This window comes from Erpetoichthys calabaricus, chromosome 4 (assembly GCF_900747795.2).
Source record: "Erpetoichthys calabaricus chromosome 4, fErpCal1.3, whole genome shotgun sequence".
Classification (NCBI taxonomy): Eukaryota; Metazoa; Chordata; class Cladistia; order Polypteriformes; family Polypteridae; genus Erpetoichthys; species Erpetoichthys calabaricus.
In genome coordinates, this window is record NC_041397.2 from 145,340,792 (window position 1) to 145,364,043 (window position 23,252).

The window sequence follows — 23,252 nt, forward strand, 5'->3', positions numbered from 1 at the left end:
AGTCGTGAATCCGCGAAAAGTGAACCGCGAAGTAGCGAGGGATTACTGTAATCAAATGAGAGAATTTAATGTCAAAGTGAAAACAGGTTTCTGCAAAATAGTCTAAATTAATTGCAAACATAAAAAAGTTGATCACATAAGTATTCACAGCCTTTACCATGACACACCAAAATTATCACTGGTATAGCCCATTGGTCACATTATTAGTTCAATGGAGATCACCTTTGTAATCAAGGGGCTTTAAGTGAGTTTCATATAAATGCAAATGCACCTGTATGTGGAAGGAACCAACTTGTGGTGATTCAGTAGTCAGTATCATTAACTAAACTAGACAATGAAGACAAAAGACCACTCCATTCAACTCTGTAAAAATGTGATTGAAAAGTACAAATCAGGGGATGGATACAGAACAATATCCAAGATACTGAATATTCCTTGGATTACACATAAAATCAAAGAAATGAAAGTAGTGTGACACAGCTGTAAATGTGTCTACAGTAGGCTGTTGGAAAAAACTGCATGATCTTGGAAGATGGTAACTAGTGACACATGACATTTTGGCTGGAGTTTGATAGAAATGCATAATGAGCAGAAAGAAATTTATAAGGTTTATTGATACCAAAATTAACTTTTGTGGTCACATAACAAAACAACACAGTTGGAATAAATGAAACACTGCACATTATCCAAAACTACATCATCCCCACTGTGCGCATGCTGGTAGAGGGTAAAGTGAATGCTGCAAAATAAATGGAAATCCTGCAGGAAAACAAGTCTACAAGAAAAAAAAGCACCCGTTTTCTAGCAAGACAACAACTCCGAGCATAAAGCCAAACCTACACAATAATGGCTTAAAAACCATCCATCCATCCATTCTCTTCCGCTTATCCGAGGTCGGGTCGCGGGGGTAGCAGCTTGAGCAGAGATGCCCAGACTTCCCTCTCCCTGGCCACTTCTTCTAGCTCTTCCGGGAGAATCCCGAGGCGTTCCCAGGCCAGCCGGCAGACATAGTCCCCTCCAGCATCTCCTGGGTCTTCCCCGGGGCCTCCTCCCAGTTGGATGTGCCTGGAACACCTCACCAGGGAGGCGTCCAGGAGGCATCCTAGTCAGATGCCTGAGCCACCTCATCTGACTCCTCTCGATGCGGAGGAGCAGCAGCTCTAATCTGAGCCCCTCCCGGATGACTGAGCTTCTCACCCTATCTTTAAGGGAGAGCCCAGACACCCTGCGGAGGAAACTCATTTCAGCCGCTTGTATTCGCGATCTCGTTCTTTCGGTCACAACCCATAGCTCATGACCATAGGTGAGGGTAGGAACATAGAATGACTGGTAAATTGAGAGCTTTGCCTTATGGCTCAGCTCCTTTTTCACCACGACAGACCGATGCAGAGCCCGCATCACTGCGGACGCCGCACCGATCCGCCTGTCGATCTCATGCTCCATTCTTCCCTCACTCGTGAACAAGACCCCAAGATACTTGAACTCCTCCACTTGAGGCAGGATCTCGCTCCCAACCCTGAGAGGGCACGCCACCCTTTTCCGGCTGAGGACCATGGTCTCAGATTTGGAGGTGCTTCCCATCCCAGCCGCTTCACACTCAGCTGCGAACCGATTCAGAGAGAGCTGAAGATCACGGCCTGATGAAGCAAACAGGACAACATCATCTGCAAAAAGCAGTGACCCAATCCTAAGTCCACCAAACCGGACCCCCTCAACACCCTGGCTGCGCCTAGAAATTCTGTCCATAAAAGTTATGAACAGAATCGGTGACAAAGGGCAGCCCTGGCGGAGTCCAACTATCACAGGAAACGGTTTCGACTTACTGCCGGCAATGCGGACCAAGCTCTGACACCGGTTGTACAGGGACCGAACCGCCTTGTCAGGGGGTCCGGTACTCCATACTCCCGGAGTACCCCCCACGGGATTCCCCGAGGAACACGGTTGAACGCCTTTTCCAAGTCCACAAAACACATGTAGACTGGTTGGGCGAACTCCCATGCACCCTCCAGGACTCTGCTAAGGGTGTAGAGCTGGTCCACTGTTCCGCGACCAGGACGAAAACCACACTGTTCCTCCTGAAACCGAGGTTCAACTATCCGACGGACCCTCCTCTCCAGAACCCCCGAATAGACTTTTCCACGGAGGCTGAGGAGTGTGATCCCTCTGTAGTTGGAACACACCCTCCGGTCCCCCTTCTTAAAGAGGGGGACCACCATCCCGGTCTGCCAATCCAGAGGCACTGTCCCTGATGTCCAGGCGATTTTGTAGAGACGTGTCAACCAAGACAGCCCTACAACATCCAGAGCCTTGAGGAACTCCGGGCGTATCTCATCCACCCCTGGGGCCCTGCCACCAAGGAGTTTTTTGACCACCTCGGTGACCTCAGTCCCAGAGTTGGGGGAGCCCAACTCTGAGTCCCCAGGCTCTGCTTCCTCATTGGAAGGCATGTTATTGGGATTGAGGAGGTCTTCGAAGTACTCCCCCCACCGACCCACAACGTCCCGAGTCGAGGTCAGCAGCGCACCATCTCCACCATATACAGTGTTGACACTGCACTGCTTCCCCCTCCTGAGACGCCGGACCAGAATCTCCTCGAAGCCGTCCGAAAGTCGTTCTCCATGGCCTCCCCAAACTCCTCCCACGCCTGAGTTTTTGCCTCAGCAACCACCGAAGCCGCATTCCGCTTGGCCTGCCGGTACCTATCAGCTGCCTCCAGAGTCCCACAGTACAAAAGGGACCGGTAGGACTCCTTCTTCAGCTTGACGGCATCCCTCACCGCCGGTGTCCACCAACGGGTTCGGGGACTGCCGACACGACAGGCACCGACCACCTTACGGCCACAGCTCCGGTCAGCCGCCTCAACAATAGAGGCACGGAACATGGCCCATTCGGACTCAATGTCCCCCACCTCCCTCGGGACATGGTCAAAGTTTTGCCGGAGGTGGGAGTTGAAGCTACTTCTGACAGGGGCCTCTGCCAGACGTTCCCAGCAGACCCTCACAACACGTTTGGGCCTACCAGGCCTGACCGGCCTCCTCCCCCACCATCGAAGCCAACTCACCACCAGTCGGTGATCAGTTGACAGCTCCGCCCCTCTCTTCACCCGAGTGTCCAAGACATGTGGCCGCAAGTCCGACGACACGACCACAAAGTCGATCATCGAACTGAGGCCTAGGGTGTCCTGGTGCCAAGTGCACATATGAACACCCCTATGCTTGAACATGGTGTTAGTTATGGACAATCCGTGACGAGCATAGAAGTCCAATAACAAAACACCACTCTGGTTCAGATCGGGGGGGCCATTCCTCCCAATCACGCCCTTCCAGGTCTCACTGTCATTGCCCACGTGAGCATTGAAGTCTCCCAGCAGTACGAGGGAGTCCCCAGATGGTATACCCTCTAGCACACCCTCCAGGGACTCCAAAAAGGGTGGGTACTCCGAACTGCTGTTCGGCGCATACGCACAAACAACAGTTAGGACCCGTCCCCCCACCCGAAGGCGGAGGGAGGCTACCCTCTCGTCTACCGGGGTAAACCCCAATGAACAGGCTCCAAGTCGGGGGGCAATAAGTATACCCACACCCGCTCTGCGTCTCTCACCGGGGGCAACTCCAGAGTGGTAGAGAGTCTAGCCCCTCTCAAGGAGATTGGTTCCAGAGTCCAAGCCATGCGTCGAGGTGAGCCCGACTATATCTAGCCGGAACCTCTCAATCTCACGCACAAGCTCAGGCTCCTTCCCCTTCAGAGAGGTGACATTCCAGGCTTAAAAACAACTAAGTTAATATCCTGGAGTGACCAATATAGAGTCTACATATCAATACAATTGAGAATGTATTAATAGACTTGAAAAAAGCTGTTCACTTATGATCCCCATGCAACCAGGCATAACCTGAACAAAAGGTACAACTACTAAATACTGACTTGAAATGGGTGAATACTTAAGCAATCAATTTATTTTCTGTTTTATATTTGTATTTAATTGAGATCACTTTGAAGAGATCTGTTTTCACTTTGACACTGAAGACTGTAATTCTTTTAAATCAATGTCAAAAAGCCAAGTTAAATCCACTGCCAGATCTAAACACTAGCGTGGACGTTTCGTAACTGATCTTTTCCTAAATAAGGAATGGCAATGCACACGTACAGTGGGGCAAAAAAGTATTTAGTCAGCCACCAATTGTGCAAGTTCTCCCACTTAAAAAGATGAGAGAGGCCTGTAATTTTCATCATAGGTATACCTCAACTATGAGAGACAAAATGAGAAAAAAAAAAATCCAGAAAATCACATTGTCTGATTTTTGAGGAATTAATTTGCAAATTATGGTGGAAAAAAAGTATTTGGTCAATAACAAAAGTTCATCTCAATACTTACTGTTATACAGTAATCCCTCCTCCATCGCGGGGGTTGCGTTCCAGAGCCACCCGCGAAATAAGAAAATCCGCGAAGTAGAAACCATATGTTTATATGGTTATTTTTATATTGTCATGCTTGGGTCACAGATTTGCGCAGAAACACAGGAGGTTGTAGAGAGACAGGAACGTTATTCAAACACTGCAAACAAAAATTTGTCTCTTTTTCAAAAGTTTAAACTGTGCTCCATGACAAGACAGATATGACAGTTCTGTCTCACAATTAAAAGAATGCAAACATATCTTCCTCTTCAAAGGAAACAGAGAGGAATGCAAACAAATCAATAGGGTTGTTTGTTTTTAAGTATGCGAAGCACCGCGGCACAAAGCTGTTGAAGGCGGCAGCTCACACCCCCTCCGTCAGGAGCAGAGAGAGAGAGCTAGAGAGAGAGAGACAGAGAAAAACAAAGTCAAAAATCAATACGTGCCCTTTGAGCTTTTAAGTATGCGAAGCACCTTGCAGCATACTTAAAAGCTGCACACAGAAGGTAGCAACGTGAAGATAATCTTTCAGCATTTTTAGACGAGCGTCCGTATCGTCTAGGTGTGCGAACAGCCCCCCTGCTCACACCCCCTACGTCAGGATCACAGATAGTCAGCGCAAGACAGAGAGAAAGAAAAGTAAGTTGGGTAGCTTCTCAGCCATCTGCCAATAGCGTCCCTTGTATGAAATCAACTGGGCAAAACCAACTGAGGAAGCATGTACCAGAAATTAAAAGACCCATTGTCCTCAGAAATCCGCGAACCAGCAAAAAATCTGCGATATATATTTAAATATGCTTACATATAAAATCCGCAATGGAGTGAAGCCGCGAAAGGCGAAGCGCGATATAGCGAGGGATCACTGTATATCCTTTGTTGGCAATGACAGAGGTCAAACGTTTTCTGTAAGTCTTCACAAGGTTTTCACACACTGTTGCTGGTATTTTGGCCCATTCCTCCATGCAGATCTCCTCTAGAGCAGTGATCTTTTGGGGCTGTCGCTGGGCAACACGGACTTTCAACTCTCTCCAAAGATTATCTCTGGGGTTGAGATCTGGAGACTGGCTAGGCCACTCCAGGACCTTGAAATGCTTCTTACGAAGCGACTCCTTCGTTACCCGGGCAATGTGTTTGGGATCATTGTCATGCTGAAAGACCCAGCCACGTTTCATCTTCAATGCCCTTGCTGATGGAAGGAGGTTTTCACTCAAAATCTGACGATACATGGCCCCATTCATTCTTTCCTTTACAAGGATCAGTCATCCTGATCCCTTTACAGAAAAACAGCCCCAAAGCATGATGTTTCCACCCCCATGCTTTACAGTAGGTATGGTGTTCTTTGGATGCAACTCAGCATTCTTTCTCTTCCAAACACGATGAGTAGAGTTTTTACCAAAAAGTTCTATTTTGGTTTCATCTGACCATATGAAATTCTCCCAATCCTCTTCTGGATCATCCAAATGCTCTCTAGCAAATTTCAGATGGGCCTGCACATGTACTGGCTTAAGCAGGGGGACACGTCTGGCACTGCAGGATTTGAGTCCCTGGCGGCGGAGTGTGTTACTGATGGTAGCCTTTGTTACTTTGGTCCCAGCTCTCTGCAGATCATTCACTAGGTCCCCCCGTGTGGTTCTGGGATTTCTGCTCACCGTTCTTGTGATCATTTTGACTCCACGGGGTGAGATCTTGCGTGGAGCCCCAGATCAAGGGAGATTATCAGTGGTCTTGTATGTCTTCCATTTTCTAATAATTGCTCCCATAGTTGATTTCTTCACACTAAGCTGCTTACCTATTGTAGATTCAATCTTCCCAGCCTGGTGCAGGTCTACAATTTTGTTTCTGGTGTCCTTTGACAGCTCTTTGGTCTTGGCCATAGTGGAGTTTGGAGTGTGACTGTTTGAGGTTGTGGACAGGTGTCTTTTATACTGATAACGAGTTCAAACAGGTGCCATTAATACAGGTAACGAGTGGAGGACAGAGGAGCCTCTTACAGAAGTTGTTACAGGTCTGTGAGAGCCAGAAATCTTGCTTGTTTGTAGGTGACCAAATACTTATTTTCCACCATAATTTGCAAATAAATTCTTTAAAATCAGACAATGTGATTTTCTGGATTTTTTTTCTCATTTTGTCTCTCATAGTTGAGGTATACCTATGATGAAAATTACAGGCCTCTCTCATCTTTTTAAGTGGGAGAACTTGCACAATTGGTGGCTGACTAAATACTTTTTTGCCCCACTGTACTTTGTCAGCAGGCCTACGTCAATCAAACATAGGAAGCTCCGCAGTCTACTTGTGATTTTATGCTATAAGAAGATAAGCAAAAAAATATAGGTAAACAACATTTGATGTGGTGTTTATAAGTAACATATAAATGTTTTTCATATAAAGACAAAACAATCGCAAGCAGAACTTTGCACAATACCTTGGTGAGCTCTGCAAGCCCTGCTGTTTCGTTGAAGGACATGTGTATGGCAGATTCACCGGCAGGATGATGCCCAACCTGCTGCTGCATCCAAACGGTGCCATCTTTCACTTTTATGCCTGGTGCAGCCGTGTTGTTTTTATGTGTGAGTGGACATTTCTTGCGGGCACAGCTTCGGTTCTCTTTCTCTGATATAAAACATCCTCATCTGAGTTCACCCCTTTTATAAAACGGTAAAAGTAGGAAGTACCCGGAATCGAACTGGCGACCTCTTGATTATGAGTCAGCAGTTCTTACCATTGCACCAACCAAGCGCTCGTGTCAGTGTCCTACCCTAACCCGATTTCTTTTTCTTAGGTTATATTCTTGAATAAAAGTGTACTTGTTTTGTTATACTTGTACCTTTTGTAAAGGTGTTTATTTGATATTTAGACTTCAGTCTTCACACATTATACACTTCATGCTATAGTAATAATTGAGAAAATGTAGACATGAAGTTTGTTTCTGTTATGTGTTCAACATTACTTGCCTCACATTTCCTGTCATCCTACAGTACATGTATCCAGATCGTTGTAGACATGGAACACACATGAAAATGCATGTGTTCCAAATAACGATATACAGTACATGGTCAAAACATTAAAGGAACAATTTTTAATCAGAGTATATCATCAAGTCAATGAAACATCTGGGATATTGATCTGGTCAGTTAAGTAGCAGGGGGGTTGTTAATCAGTTTCAACTGCTTTGGTTGTTAATGTGTGTTAATGAAATTAACAACAGGTGCACTAAAGGGGCAACGACGAGACGACCCCAGAAACAAGAATGGTTTAACAGGTGAAGACGACTGACATTTTTCCCTCCCCATCTTTTCTGTTTTTTCACTGGTTTTGCATTTGGCTACGGCCAGTGTCACTACTGGTAGCATGAGGAGATACTGCGACCCAACAGAGGTTGCAAAAGATAGTCTCCCAGCGCAGTCTCAAGGGCATGGAGGAGATTCCAGGAGACAGGCAGTTACTCTAGGAGAGCTGGACAGGGCCGTAGAAGGTCCTTAACCCATCAGCAGGACAGGTATCTGCTCCTTTGGACAAGGAGGAACAGGATGAGCATTGCCAAAGCCCTACAAAATGTCTCCAACAGACCACTGGTGTGAATGTCTCTGACCAAACAATCAGAAAACAGACTCCATGATGGTGGCCTGAGGGCCCGACATCCTCTAGTGGGCCCTGTGCTCACTGCCCGGCACCGTGGAGCTCAACTGGCATTTGCCATAGAATAACAGAATTGGCAGGTCCACCACTGGCACCCTGTGATTTTCACAGAGAAAAGCAGGTTCACCCTGCATACATGACAGACGTGTAAGGGTCTGGGAGAAGCAGTGGAGAACGTTATGCTGCCTGTTACATCGTTCGGCATGACCGGTTTGGTGGTGGATCAATGATAGTCTGGGGAGGCATATCCATTGAGGGATTCACAGACCTCTACAGGCTAAACAACGACACCTTGACTGCCATTAGGTATCGGGATGAAATCCTTGGACCCACTGTCAGACCCTATTGCTGGTGCAGTGGGTCCTGGGTTCCTGTGGCTAGAGTATCCAGGCAGTGCCTGGAGGATGAAAGAATTGATACCAATGACTGGCCCCCACACTCACCTGACCTAAATCCAACAGAACTCTGGGACATTATATTTCAGTCCATCTGACACCGCCAGGTTGCACCTCAGACTGTCCAGGAGCTCAGTGATGCTCTGGTCCAGATATGGGAGGGGATCCTCCAGGACACCATTTGTCATCTCATTAGGAGCATGTTCCGACATTGTCAGGCATGCATACAAGCACATGGGGGCCATACAAACTACAGAGTACGATTTTGAGTTGCTGCAATGAAATTTTGGCAAAATGGACTAGCCTGCCACATCATGTTTTCACTTTGATTTTCAGGGTGTCTTTGAATTCAGCCATCTGTAGGTTGATAGCTTTAATTTGGCATCCTTTCATTCCTAACATTACCCAGTCCATATCAGTATAGACATCCAGCAGGATTTTTTTCCCCATTGAGATCTGATGTGTTTTCAAAGTGTTCCTTTAATTTTTTGGAGCAGTTTATCATTTACCCTATACAACTCCAGGCACCTCACACCCAGATAAATAGACGAGTTGGGAGAATTTTTTTTTCCCGAGCTGAGGTGCAGTGGTGGGGGGATAGGATAGCAGGCTGCTTGCTGCTTTTGCTGATTGACACATTTGCAAAACAAAAGACACTAATGGAGAGGTGCGAAGGAATTTAAAGTGGACAAAAAAAACACTAGTCATTTCCTGCCACTTGAGGCTGTTCTGTGAGTGTTTTGGCTCTCAGATACGATTCCACTGCAGGATGTAGTGAAATATATTCTATATTTGACATTGCGGTTACTGAAATTTTTAGAAAAAAAAAAATCCTAAATGCTTTTACTGTAGAGGTGACTCATTCAACATCTCTGGGGCTGACATCCATGAGAAAGGAAAAAAAAAATCCTACGTGCAAAATATACAATGGATTGGAATATGCACAAGTTTGACCTCATATTGTTGGATAATTAAAATTACCATTTTTAGATTATGAAAGCCCACTGCATTGCACAGTTATTCAAAGACTAACAGAATTGTAATCTTAGCCGAGAACACATTCACACAGCACTGGACTAACCCCCCCCCCCCCCCCCCCCCCCCCGCTAGTGCCGAGGACCATGCCTGAACTCAGCATGATCTACTACAGAAAGTAACCAAGAAAGTGCAATTGGTAGGGAAGGGGAATAGAAAGGGACAGGCATCCTGTGCCATTCAGTTATCTGCTGATAAAAATGTACTAAAACAGCTGATTAAGTGCGATTTTGTGCATCTACATTAATCTCTATAGGCCTTTTGAATACAAAGATGTGCTAAAAAATGAACAGCATATCACTCTTTTTCTTTTTAAGACTGACACCTATGGTTGTTTAGACTGTGCACTAAAGATGGACACAACTAAGGAACTCCATTCATATGACATTTTTTATTAATTTTCAAAACGTTCTATATATTTATTACAACTATGTTCGGCACAATGGTTACTTTGTGAATTTATTATAAGAAGTTTCCAGTAGATGGCAGTAAAGTGTCTTACAAAAAATCTGTATATTATGACAATTTTCCAACATAATTAGAATAATTTTTATTCACCAGTACTTAATGTACAGGAATTTGTCTTTTTAGCTTTGAAGCTGCTTATAACAGAACACTACAATTACATACAGATAACAAAATTGTTAAATATACATTATAAACAGCTGCAGAATAGTGCAGTTAGAAAGAAAATAAGTAAATGGAAGCATGTGTGCGTATAGTGTGCACAAAGAACAAATGAAAAAGTGAGGAAGACAGGCTAAAAACTGGCTTATGAGGACTATGACTCTGGGAAAGAAACTTCTTAGGTTTCTGTTAGTATTAGTTTTAACTGACCTAAAATGTGTTTACCAGAGGAGAGCATTTGGAACAAGTGTTGACCTGGATAAGATGAGTGAGGAGTGATCCTGTTAACATAGTTTATAGCACCACATACACAAAGATTAGCAAAAGAGAAAAGAACACCAGTCTGTTTTCCCAGCAGACCTCACAACATGCTGTAATTTATTTTTTAACCAGGACTATTGCTGAACAACAGCAGGGAAAAAAAAATTCACTCGACCCTTCTTAATGATGGAAATGGTGTTAACATCCCAACTAGTGCCCAAAAACTTAAAATATTTCACCAAGTTGACTGCAGAATAATTAATTTCTAGAGTAAAGAGCAGCTTGCAATATTCAATTCCCGTTTCCATTGTTTTGGCGATTATTTATAAAGAACCAGGTCAAGGAAAAAAAAACAAAAAAAACACAACACACAAGGGTATATCAAAATAATTTTCTGACTTGAGTCTGAAAGTATTTTGTGCTTTAGGCAAAGATGTTTTGACAGAGTTCCATAACCTAATCAGTTAATTTACCTTGAGGCAAGAAATATTTTAACCTGGCTATTGTTTTTTTGTACTAGCCTTTCCATTTTTAATCATTTATCACACAGCAGGATAACTATTAGAACTATATAATATACAGTATCACTCTACAGAAATGTTGCTCTCGGAGGATGAATTTCCCTTCTCTCCAATGCTCCCTTGCAGGTCTCCAGAGGCCAAAAAAAAAAAAAAAATGAAAAAGTGCAGACACAAATGCAATATTTACGAATATCAAGGCACTTAATTTACAACAAAATTCAGATGCTCTAGAAAAGACTGAACAAAGGAACCAATATAGTGTGTACCAATATCAATAACCTTAAAGCTGAAGTTAACCTTACAGAGTCTTGGGCTGAAAGAAAGACTGAAAGACAGGCTCTCCCTTAAAGAAAAAGTGAATTTTCCAACTGAAGGGTTATTCACATTAATACAGCCAAAAAACTGTATGAATATTTATTCTCGGCAAACAGACAAAGTAAGAATACACTATCATGTGGCAGAAAATTATGGAAAGAAATTAGCATATATAGTAGGAGGTCAAGTCTTTGTGAATGATATCACAATGAGTGTCACAAGATTAGAACCATGAATTCCACAAGTAGAAGATGATAAGGATGAGACAAAATTACCAAAGCAAAACAGAAAAATAATTGATCCCATAGTTTTAATACTTGGTTGAAGCATCTTTAGCAGCAATTACAGTAATAATTTCCTGTAATCACTGTTGAGAACTTTGTGGGAGCTGCTCATTTCAGGTCCTGTAAAGGAATCTCTCCTGGATTAAAGTTAGGACTCTGACCATGCCACTCAAAAACATTAATTTTGGTTCTTCTGACATTCAGATGTAGAATTGCTTTTGCATTCTGAGTCATTATCCTGCTGCATAATTCAATTATGCTTCAGGTGACGGACAGATAACTAGACATTTACCTGAAGAATAGTGATGAGTGAACTCAACGGTGTTTGTATTACCTCGAGTACAGAGAAACCACGGAAGTGTTCCTGAATATTGCCGGACTCTGCCAAATGCATTGAAGTCAATGGGGAAGGACTAACTGAACTAAATATGACTGGATTATAATGGTGCAATCATCTTTAAAGTGTCCCTGAGGACCTGAGAAACATCTGCCAACTATACTGGACCAATTATTGTGACCAAAAAGGTTACCTAAGCTTTGTGAGGGGAAAATAAATAAATTAATTAAAAGAAAAAAAACCCTGTCAGAGACACGCATTCATATATTTAATCAAAACAAAGCGGAAATGCTGAAATCCTAGTCAAAAGTCAGAAAAAAATACATAGAATTTTCTTCCTTTAACACTAGAATTACCAGAGCCTGCGAAAAAACTTGTAGATCCAGCCCACCTTAAATCGCTTCTTAAACCCATTCACACATCTCCGCCAGCGTCTTTTGTCATCTAAATGTGCTGATAAACACAAGCTGCAAGCAGCCGGCTATTCCATCCCCCCACCGACTTAGAACGTGCACGAACATGCCTTGATTGATTATCTGAGAGTGAAGTGGAGTTTTAGAGTGGAAATAATAGATCGTTATTTGGAACACACGCATTTCATGTGTGTTCTGTTTCTACAGTAATCTGTGTAAACACATTGTTAAAACAGAAACTTTTTCATATTTTAGTAATAAATGTTACAAAATGTAGGCATAAACTATAAAATGTGTGAAGCCTGAAGCCCAAAGATCAAATAATCACTTTCACAAAAGGTTCAAGAATGATATGACAGCTTCTGTGGCGTAACGCTAAGATTTGATTCAGAGCGAAACTGGTTTGCCGTGCCTCAGAGTTCGATTCCCCGCTGGGGAAGAAAATTTTTTTTTCTTTTCTTTTTAACCTTCGCCACTCTGCCTGCCTGAACTCCCTGTCTATCTATATAGTAATAACAGTAATTTTATTATTATATAGCAGCTTCCCTGTCTGCCTATCATATAGTGCCTTTCCTTCCTATCTATATATCTATCCCCTTAGCCGTTTTTTTTTTTTATATATCTAAAATACAGTGCCTATGGGGTGCCAAACAGGCAATTGAAATGATTTTCGGAATATATAATTCTCGCAGGGAGTCATGTTGCTGGTGTTCTCTGCCTGGAGTTTACATGTTTCCACAGTGTGCTCCGGTTTCCTTCCAAAGATATGCAGATTTGGTGACAGTAAAATGGCGCTAGTGTATGTGAGTGCTTGTATGCACTTTGTGATGAGCTGATGCCCAGTCTAAGGATTGTTTCTGCCTTGTGCCCAATGCTTGAGGAATGGACACATCCCTGGATTGATAGATTTAATTATTAAACATCAGATATTGCGGTAAGGTGTCATCAGAATTTAATGGATAATTCCAGGCAATTCACAACACAACGAAGCCGAACCTGTTCACACCGTGATCTCTCACACTGCCACCTGGTGGATTCTTCTAGATTTACATAAAGTATAAGATGCTTATCTGAACACAAATATCAGTGAATATGGCACGTTTTACATTTAAAACCATAAATTACCACTAAACTACAGTATTATTTACATAATACATCAAAAAGCTTAGTTACATGGGAAGGTTTATTGACAGCAATTTCAAATAATGAATTTTTAGAGTATTATAGCAAAACAATACCACAATGAGCACTTGCATGAAAAACTGTACATTGGATGTGCATTATTAAATGTCAAGTTTTCCAAAGACCGTATGTTTAATTTACAGTTTCTTTTCTTGACAGATGAAAAAGGACAAATTTTTAAATTCTGTACTTTGAGACATTTGAGACATTAAAAACGGTACTACTGGGGAAAAAAAAACAGAATGAAACTCACCATAACTGAGCACAAGACTCCCAAAACAAAGCAGGCAATGAACCCTTTAACTCTAGTACCCCATCCTAATGTGGTTGCCTCAGATACTCTCTGTGGGTGACAGAAAGAAAAAATTATTTCTTATAATTTGTTAAGCAGCTATTAAGTACAGCAATTGAACCATACGAAAACCACAATAATAAAAACAAACACAAATAATTGGTTTCAGTGGGATAAAAAAGTGAGCGTTTTCACACTGAATATGATTAACTTAAAAATACATTAGTAAGAAACTGTTTAACATTTTTACAATAAAACACGTCTTACAAAATGATAACAAAAATAACTAATTTCATTAGTACTAGAAAATAACATGAGAACACCTGTCAACAATGAACATTTTCCCATACTCAAATACATTCTGTATAATAAGGTGAGAAGTAAGATATATATTGATATTCGTAACACCCTCAAATTCATTTTTGAAAGGAGCCCTGTTAAATCACACAAGATTTACATCTTTGTTGTACAGTATAAAAAAAGCATTCATATTTTTTACGTACAGTGCATCCGGAAAGTATTCACAGCGCATCACTTTTTCCACATTTGTTATGTTACAGCCTTATTCCAAAATGGATTAAATTCATTTTTTTCCTCACTACACACAACACCCCATAATGACAACGTGAAAAAAGTTTGAGATTTTTGCAAATTTATTAAAAATAAAAAAATTGAGAAAGCACATGTACATAAGTATTCACAGCCTTTGCAATGAAGCTCAAAATTGAGCTCACGTGCATCCTGTTTCCCCTGATCATCCTTGAGATGTTTCTGTAGCTTAATTGGAGTGCACCTGTGGTAAATTCAGTTGATTGGACGTGATTTGGAAAAACACACACCTGTCTACATAAGGTCCCATAGTTGACGGTTCATGTCAGAGCACAAAACAAGCATGAAGTCAAAGGAATTGTGCCTTGTCTCGAGGCACAAATCTGGGGAAGTTTACAGAAAAATTTCTGCTGCTTTGAAGGTCCCAATGAGCACAGTGGCCTCCATTATCCGTAAGTGGAAGAAGTTCGAAACCACCAGGACTCTTCCTAGAGCTGGCCAGCCATCTAAACAGAGCAATCGTGGGAGAAGGGCCATAGTCAGGGAGGTGACCAAGAACCCGATGGTCACTCTGTCAGAGCTCCTCTGTGGAGAGAGGAGAACCTTCCAGAAGGACAACCATGTCTGCAGCAATCCACTAATCAGGCCTGTATGGTAGAGTGGCCAGACGGAAGCCACTCCTTAGTAAAAGGCACTCCAGCCCGCCTGGAGTTTGCCAAAAGGCACCTGAAGGACTCTCAGACCATGAGAAAGAAAATTCTCTGGTCTGATGAGACAAAGATTGAACTCTTTGGTGTGAATGCCAGGCGTCACGTTTGGAGGAAACCAGGCACTGCTCATCACCAGGCCAATACCATCCCTACAGTGAAGCATGGTGGTGGCAGCATCATGCTGTGGGGTTGTTTTTCAGCGGCAGGGACTGGGAGACTAGTCAGGATAAAGGGAAAGATGACTGCAGCAATGTACAGAGACATTCTGGATGAAAACCTGCTCCAGTGCGCTCTTGACTTCAGACTGGGGCGACAGTTCATCTTTCAGCAGGACAACAACCCTAAGCACACAGCCAAGATATCAAAGGAGTGGCTTCAGGACAACTCTGTGAATGTCCTTGAGTGGCCCAGCCAGAGCCCAGACTTGAATCCGTTTGAACATCTCTGGAGAGATCTTAAAATGGCTGTGCACCGACGCTTCCCATTCAACCTGATGGAGCTTGAGAGATGCTGCAAAAAGGAATGGGCGAAACTGGCCAAGGACAGGTGTGCCAAGCTTGTGGCATCATATTCAAAAAGACTTGAGGCTGTAATTGCTGCAAAAGGTGCATCGACAAAGTATTGAGCAAAGGCTGTGAATACTTATGTACATGTGATTTCTCAGTTTTTTTATTTTTAATAAATTTGCAAAAACCTCAAGTAAACTTTTTTCATGTTGTCATTATGGGGTGTTGTGTGTAGAATTCTGAGGAAAAAAATGAATTTAATCATTTTTGGAATAAGGCTGTAACATAACAAAAATGTGGAAAAAGTGATGCGCTGTGAATACTTTCCGGATGCACTGTACTTATTTCTATGATTACTCATTCTTCTACATAAAAGAAATCACAATCTGTATTATACTTAACCAAGGGTTCTGTGATTCCCACTTGCTCCACTTGGCCACACTCATTATTAACCATTTTATAAATGTAAAGGAATTCAGGACATAAAATATATATATTTATAATAATTTCTATTTTTGATATCATTTATAGTGATGCTTGAGAAAAATGGTTAATCTCATGTTTTCATGGAGAACAGAGATTACAAAAATTCCTAATACAATTGGCATCAATTGGACATATGGTAAACAGCAGCAAACAATATCAAAAAATCAAGTTACCTGTGTTGTACAATCCAAAATTATTCTTGCTTATGCACTTCTGATTCAACTCATTCCTTCTTCAGGACAAAGTACTAGGGACATAACATTGTTGGTAACCATTCTCATACAATTTTCCAAGGCCATATATCCTTTTGCTTTTTTGTTAAATCTTTATGTGCTATTTGTTTCCGATTCTTTGAATGAGAAAACTTCACTCTTATCACTGGTGTCTTTTCCTTGATAAAATTAACCAATTCTTTCCATTTTCCCACATTTCTGTGTTTTCCCTCCCCATTTACACATTCATTAGTTATGCAATAACATTTTTTTCTGTATAATTTCTGTATATGTGACTGTTTTGCATATTTTTAATTCAATGTTTATAAGTGGCCAAACCTATCACTTGTAGCTTCCCAACTGCATTACGGAATGCAGGTAATTAGTCTTTTTAATGTCAATGATTTTTCTGACATGGTCCAGCCATTGTGTTGATGCTTCGATTGACAGAGTTCTAAGAGATACCTACAGGAATTTATAAAAAAAACAGCCAAATCCAAGGTTTTATTATAAATTCTGGCTCTAAAATTTTGGGATATACCACCAGTCTTCAGATGCAAATTAAGTATGACAGCTGCTAAACATACAACAACACATTCCTCTACCACAAGCCAGTTAGAAAAATCAACCGATTTATGAAACCTGGACTCTTTCTAAAAGTGTATCAACTTGTCTAAAAGTTAACAGATCAAAGTATTTAAATGAAGGACATCCTACCTACGACTTTTTGCTTCATATAATGCCCCAACTATTTGTTGTCTTTGGGCAGCTAAGCTGAATTACATATTATTTATGCTGCCATGAAGCACAGAGCGAATATTCATCAGGAGCCCAGGCAGGTAAAATAAATTGCAGACTGTCACAGAGTGAGCCAATGGTAAGGTATGAACCTGCCGCTTTTTGCATTACAGCCTTAATTTCTATCATGCACCGATTAGGACTAGACCATCTGATCTTAGGGAAATCTAGTTTTAGTCTTACTTCTATTTCTTAGTATACATTTACCTTTGGGCAAACATTTATTATAAACTGCTCAAAAAATTAAGGGAACACTTAATCATCACAGGAAGTATAAGTAATTGTGAATCAATTTCACCTGCTTTGGTGCAAATGAAAACAACAACAGGTGCATTGGAGAGGCAACAGCAAGACAAACCCCCAAAAGAGAATAGCTTTACAGATGACAGCCACAGACAATTGCTAAATCCTTACCCTTCCTGACGGATTCAAGTTTTAAATTTTGCTAATGTCATTATCACTACTGGTAACATAACGTGGTAAATACAGGCAATTCAGGTTGCACAGGTAGTTCAGCTACACCAGGATGGCACATCCACACATGACAGCATGAGAAGGTTTGTCGTGTCTCAAGAGCAAGGAGGAGATACCAGCACATGGGCCATTACACAAGACGACCTGGACAAGGGCACAGAAGGGCATCAACCATGCAGCAGGACTGTTTTCTGCTCCTCTGTGAAAGAAAGAACATTCCCAGAGCCCTACAAAAGGACTTCCAGCTGGCTACTGGTGTGCATGTTTCCGACCACAATGTCAGAAACAGACTCCATGAAGGTGGCACAAGGGCTCAGTGCTCACAGCCCATCACTGTGTACTTTGACTAGCATTCGCCACAGAATACCACAATTATCAGCTCTGCCATCAGTGTGCCATTCTCTTCACAGAGGAGAGCAGGTTCACAATGAGCAAATATGACAGACGTGAAAGAGTCTGGAGATGCTGTGGTGAACGTTTTGGTTTGGTGGTGGTTCAGTGATGGTCTGGGAAGGCATATCAATACCCTGACTGCTGTTAGGTACTGAAATGAAATCTTAAGTGCAACGGTCATGCCTTACACTGGTGCAGTAGGACCTGGATTCCTCCTGCTGCAGGACAATATCCAGCCTCATGTGGTTAGAGTGTGTAGGCAGTTGCTAGATGGAGACATTAATGCCATTGTTTGGCCGATATATTCTCCAGACCTGAATCCAACCGAGAACCTCTGGAATGTTATGTGCATTGTCAGGAGTGCATACAGGTACACTGGGGCTATATGGACTACTGAGTCACATTATGAATTGTCATGATGAAATTCATACAAGTTACACCAGCCTGTGATTTCAGTTTTTGACTTTGGTTTTCAGTATGATGTTGAATCCAGGTTAGGTTTAGAGGCAAGTTTGGTATGTGTACAGTTTCTTATTTTTACTTATTTTTCATAATTGTGGTAAAAACTTAATTACCATAGACAATTTTTTTGTAAACTGAAGATGTAATCTGAAATTTAAAAAATAAATGTGCATCTCAGAACAGCTTACAAATACAGACAACCTTGCATACCCTGTAAAACAATCCATCCATTTTTGAAAGCTGCTTTGACTTGAGCAAGGTCGCAAGGAAGCTAGAGCCTTTCACAGAATACATAGGGAGCAAGGTAGGAACAATCCCTGGATGGAGCATCAGTCTATCACAGGGTGAATGCACACATGCACCAATTTAGCATTTCCAATCCACCTAACATGTATGTCTATGGACTGTGGAGGAAATTCATGCAGACACAAGGAGAATATGCAGAATCCACATAGGGAGGTCCTAGTCTCTTTGTTGCCAGGCAGCAGCATTACCACCACAGCATTGTGGTGCCTCAATAAAATAATTTGATTTTTAATTATGTTAGTTTCACAAAAAGTATTTACATTTTAAAAGATTATTGTTAAATATACAATTAATGTTGATTTGCATCTGCTTGTTACCTACAGAGCCTGTATTGAACAGCAGAAACCTAAAAGTGCCAAATTTGGGTTTCAACTACAGTAGAACTTTCGACTGAGCTTTTCAAACTTAGCTCATTTTAAAAGTACTGGACTGATGCAGTGTCAAATTTCAAACTGACGCAACAAGTGAATTACAGATTGTATGGAAAATATACACTGCCTCAGCCAACAGCTAAAAACTTCAAAACATCATATATACAGTACAGGAATTTTTCTGGCATAGGTCTAATACACACCACACTGTGACATTTGTTCTAATGTAGACTACACTATAGGGAAAACAATTTATAAGTGATACACCTCATTTCAAATGATGAGATTATATGGTGCAAGTCAAAAGGCACAACACTCCAAAAGAATATTTGACTGCTAGAATTGTGCCTCTGCAAACATCATTAGCTTGGTCTGTTCTCATGCCAGTTTAAGAAAGAATTACAAAAAAATTAAAAATGAAGATCAGTGTGGCTTATACTATTGCTTAGGAATACTGACATTCACCAAATTTACTTTCAAATTGTACTCAAGAAAAAAAGGTTAGAATGTAACAAATACATATGAAAATGAAAGGGTGAGTTGATGCACAAAATAAAACTGGAATATACATAGAGGCATAGAAGAGCAATTAGATGTCAATAATAAAAGAATATAGCAGAGAAAAGGTCAGAAAAAGCAAACATGACTGTGCATATCAAAAAACATAAGCTTGACTAAGCAATACACTGGGGGTATGGGATAAAGAAAGATTTGCAGGGTTAATGTTGAGCACTTGGAAATTTACCCCAGTGACTGAAAAGGTGTATGACATTCTATAGCTAATATGGAAAACATTTTAGGTGTAAAAGTACTGTAAGTGAGACCTAACACCAACTGATTTAGCATTAAGCGGTACAGTATGATGCCAATCACCTGTTAAGACTTGATGCTGTCTGCAGTAGATGGCTGTGTAGGGTCCCATGGAGCACCTTGTTGTTAAGTTTCACAGCACAGACGTAAAATAAAGGGTTGTGCAAACGTCTGTACCAAATGAAACATCTTTTTTTTTGCTATATTCATTCATTCTTTGCATGACCGGTTTTAAATGCCCAAAAGCTAAGAATTCGCTGACTCAAAATCAATTCATCACATATCAGAAAGCTGTGTTATGACAAATGAAGGTTTAAAAAATGTAATAACCATTGAAAGATAGGATGCTACAGTTGAATTTTAGTCTTGATTTAAATACCAAGAGGAAGGGAAAGAAGCAAAATTGAACTACAGTATAGACCTCATGCAGAAATGTTAAAAATAGCTGCACCAACAGTACATTTCAAAATATCAAGTATAATTACCCATACAGTTGCACAGTTTTTAGAAATAACCTGCATGAGCAAACCTGTTGAAATTATAATAAAAGAACAAGGAAATAGATTTGAAAATTTAATGATGCCTGACCAGACAATGTTACAATCTTTGGTGAGAACAATATTAAAACTGGGACAAGGACCTGTTTGTTAAAAAAAATGGATGCAACACTGAAGCAGTGCAACTAGGAAAGTGTTCCAAGTGTTAACCAAGGGTCAATTCCTAGACTTCATGCTAAAAAAAAGAAAAAAAAAACCCTACTGGTCAGAGTTTACAATCATTCCACACTTAGTTGAAATTATGCTACTAATTCCACAATTTAATGCTCAGTGAGAATGTGGATTATCTGCTCAAAATCATATAAAATCCAAAGTACATCAATAGCATCTAGCAACTTCAGAGGATTTAGTAAGAATCACTACTGAAAGACCTGTACTTGAACTATTTGATCCAGAGCCATGTGTGAAGTGCTTTCTTTCCTGAAGGGAAGTGCTGGCCAAAGCATGCCAATCATCTTGATGGCAAGTAATACTGGCTCAGACTTTGATGAATAAATATCAAAGAATCCGACAATGCATGTAGTTAGCTTGCTCCAAGTTCTTAAGAAAATTAAGAATAATAAAACAGCCAGTTTATTACAACTAATGAAGAAAGACAGATGCCACTTACATGCCAAGCAAAGAGTGCCTTGGAAGGAAATTAAAAATGCAGCAAATTGTCACCATTTATTTATAGTTAAAACTAGGGGGCTTCGCTCGCCAACCCCCTGTGTTTGGTTTTCCAGATACACACACACACTTAAGATTTTGTTTTCTTTGAATTGTTGCCATTTCATTAGTTTCACTTTTATTTCAGAACTTCTTTAAAAACAATATTTGGAATCTTTAGAGTCCCAACATGCTGAATCTTTTAAATGAGGTCCATGAGACATGTGTTTAATGACTTTGTACCATAATTCAGGATAGGTTTCTCTGTTTGGAATTTCAGCACAGACAAAACGATCTACATCATCAGCATTTAATAATTTTTTTGCAAAGTAACCAATAAATGCATGTGAGTTATTGCAAAGTAACCAATAAATGCATGTGAGGTAAACCCCGTTTTTGAAATTCTCTGACTTAAACTTCAAAGCCTTACAATATGTACATACTTCAGACATATCACCTATGTCTATATATTCGATCTCTATTTGCCTTTTCGTTATTTCTCCGAGTAATAATTTCTCTTTGTTTGCGCTAATGCGATGTTTACTTTCTTTGTTTTGGCACTTTTGTTTTTTTCTGCTTTCAGATTCTGTATCTTGCTCTGCATGTGTTTCGCGCTTATGTTTTTTTTTTTTTTTGTTGTTTTTTTAGGAAAAAAAAAGAAAAACAAAACATTTTTAGGTCAGCAACAACTCATCAACACATGTTGCATTTTTCTCATAGCACTAGTGGGGGTACGGGTGCTGCACAATGGTACATCGCCATCGCTCTCTTCACTCGGCTGCCGTCACTCACTCCCACTCTTGTGACTCGCACAGAGAGACTAGCAAACAATGTTTAATGCCTCAAGGTCACATACACCAACATTTCATTTTTTCATTTCTTTCATGATTTGTAATAATGACGTTACTGAGGAACATGGCCAAATGTATATTGTGATTAGATTATGAAAATTCAAAAAAGGCATTTTTTAAGCATTGTATGGTTACAGGCTGGAGGTGATGGGGTATATCTAAACGTCTGTGCCCGATTTAAAAAGGAACTTGCTGTGGCACACGGCATATGTACGGCTTTATAAACGGACTTTTTTTTTTTTGGGCATAAGCCATTTTTGCTGAAGTCTAAGCAAAATTTTAGTATGGAATCTAACAATAGTTTTACAAATAAAACTCCTGGTGTGTAGAAGCAAAAACTTCAGCTAAATACCCCTCACTTACTGTTAAAATGAGCATCTTGCAGCATTTTATTCTTTATCTTCTTCCACTGCTCCATAATTCAGGACCTGGTTTCACGAACTAATTCATATGCAGGTTATTGCTGTTGGCTCTATTTCATTGAATGATTATGCATCTGTGTTAAATTTTTCATCTCTGTCTTGCATTTTTCTCCATTTGCTGTGGTGATTTATTTAAAACCTAACAGCTATCAGTTGAGAAAAGCATTTTCTTCAAAATTATCAAAATCAATCTAACCGTTGTCCTGCACTTCCCATCTTCCTATTGATTAGTACAAGAGTGAATGGGGTGAACTCACTTGACATAAATGAGGAATCAAACGCTACATAAAAAATATTTAATTACAGTGTTCAAATATTAAACCCATTTCAGTTGTGTAGTCATTTTGTGGCTGTTATTAACAAAAAAAATTATATACTTTTTTAAGCCTAATGCCTTGCATCATATGAAGTTTCTCTATTAACACCAAAATCAAAGTTCCCAAAACATCTAACTTAACAGACGATTATCATCCTTGATATTCTGAAGTAGCTAACTTTGCCTTCTTGACATAAGATATTTGTTTTGACAGGGATGCTGATTTGCACAGAGCACTTTTAAAATGTTGCTAAGCCACAATACTTCCTCTTTTTTTTAAATTTTGCTGCACTCAATTAAAATGTTGACAACTACCAACACATTTCTGCTATAGCACCAACACAACTAAAATATTGATCTGAGAAATAACTCAACAGTATCTATAAATATTCATGTGTAGTAGTATCTATCTATCTATCTATTAACTCTCAGGCCCTTTTTAAAATGATTCAGTACTGTGAAATTCAATAGAAATAACAGCTCAATGAAATACAATTGTTGGCACAATAATTGCATTACAATTAATTTAAAACCAAAATGATACACATTAAATATTGATGTGTCTGTTTCAGCGAGCACAAAAGTATTACTCTGCATCTCAAAGTAACAAATGTGTATGCCATCAAACGTTTAACTATTGTCAACTAATTCTAACTCATAAATCAAGCCAAATTCAACTCTGCCTTCTTAA

At 40.6% G+C, this 23,252-nt stretch overlaps 1 protein-coding gene across 1 annotated transcript in view; it reads right to left on the reverse strand.

Moving 5' to 3' along the window:
• Nucleotides 1-23,252, reverse strand: part of LOC114650314 (vesicle transport protein SFT2B-like) — a 167,371-nt gene that overhangs the window by 142,776 nt on the left and 1,343 nt on the right. Inside the window, exon 2 of the mRNA XM_028799865.2 lies at nt 13,652-13,741. Within this exon, the coding sequence (XP_028655698.2) occupies nt 13,652-13,741 (90 nt within the window). The remainder of the gene's footprint in view (nt 1-13,651; nt 13,742-23,252) is intronic.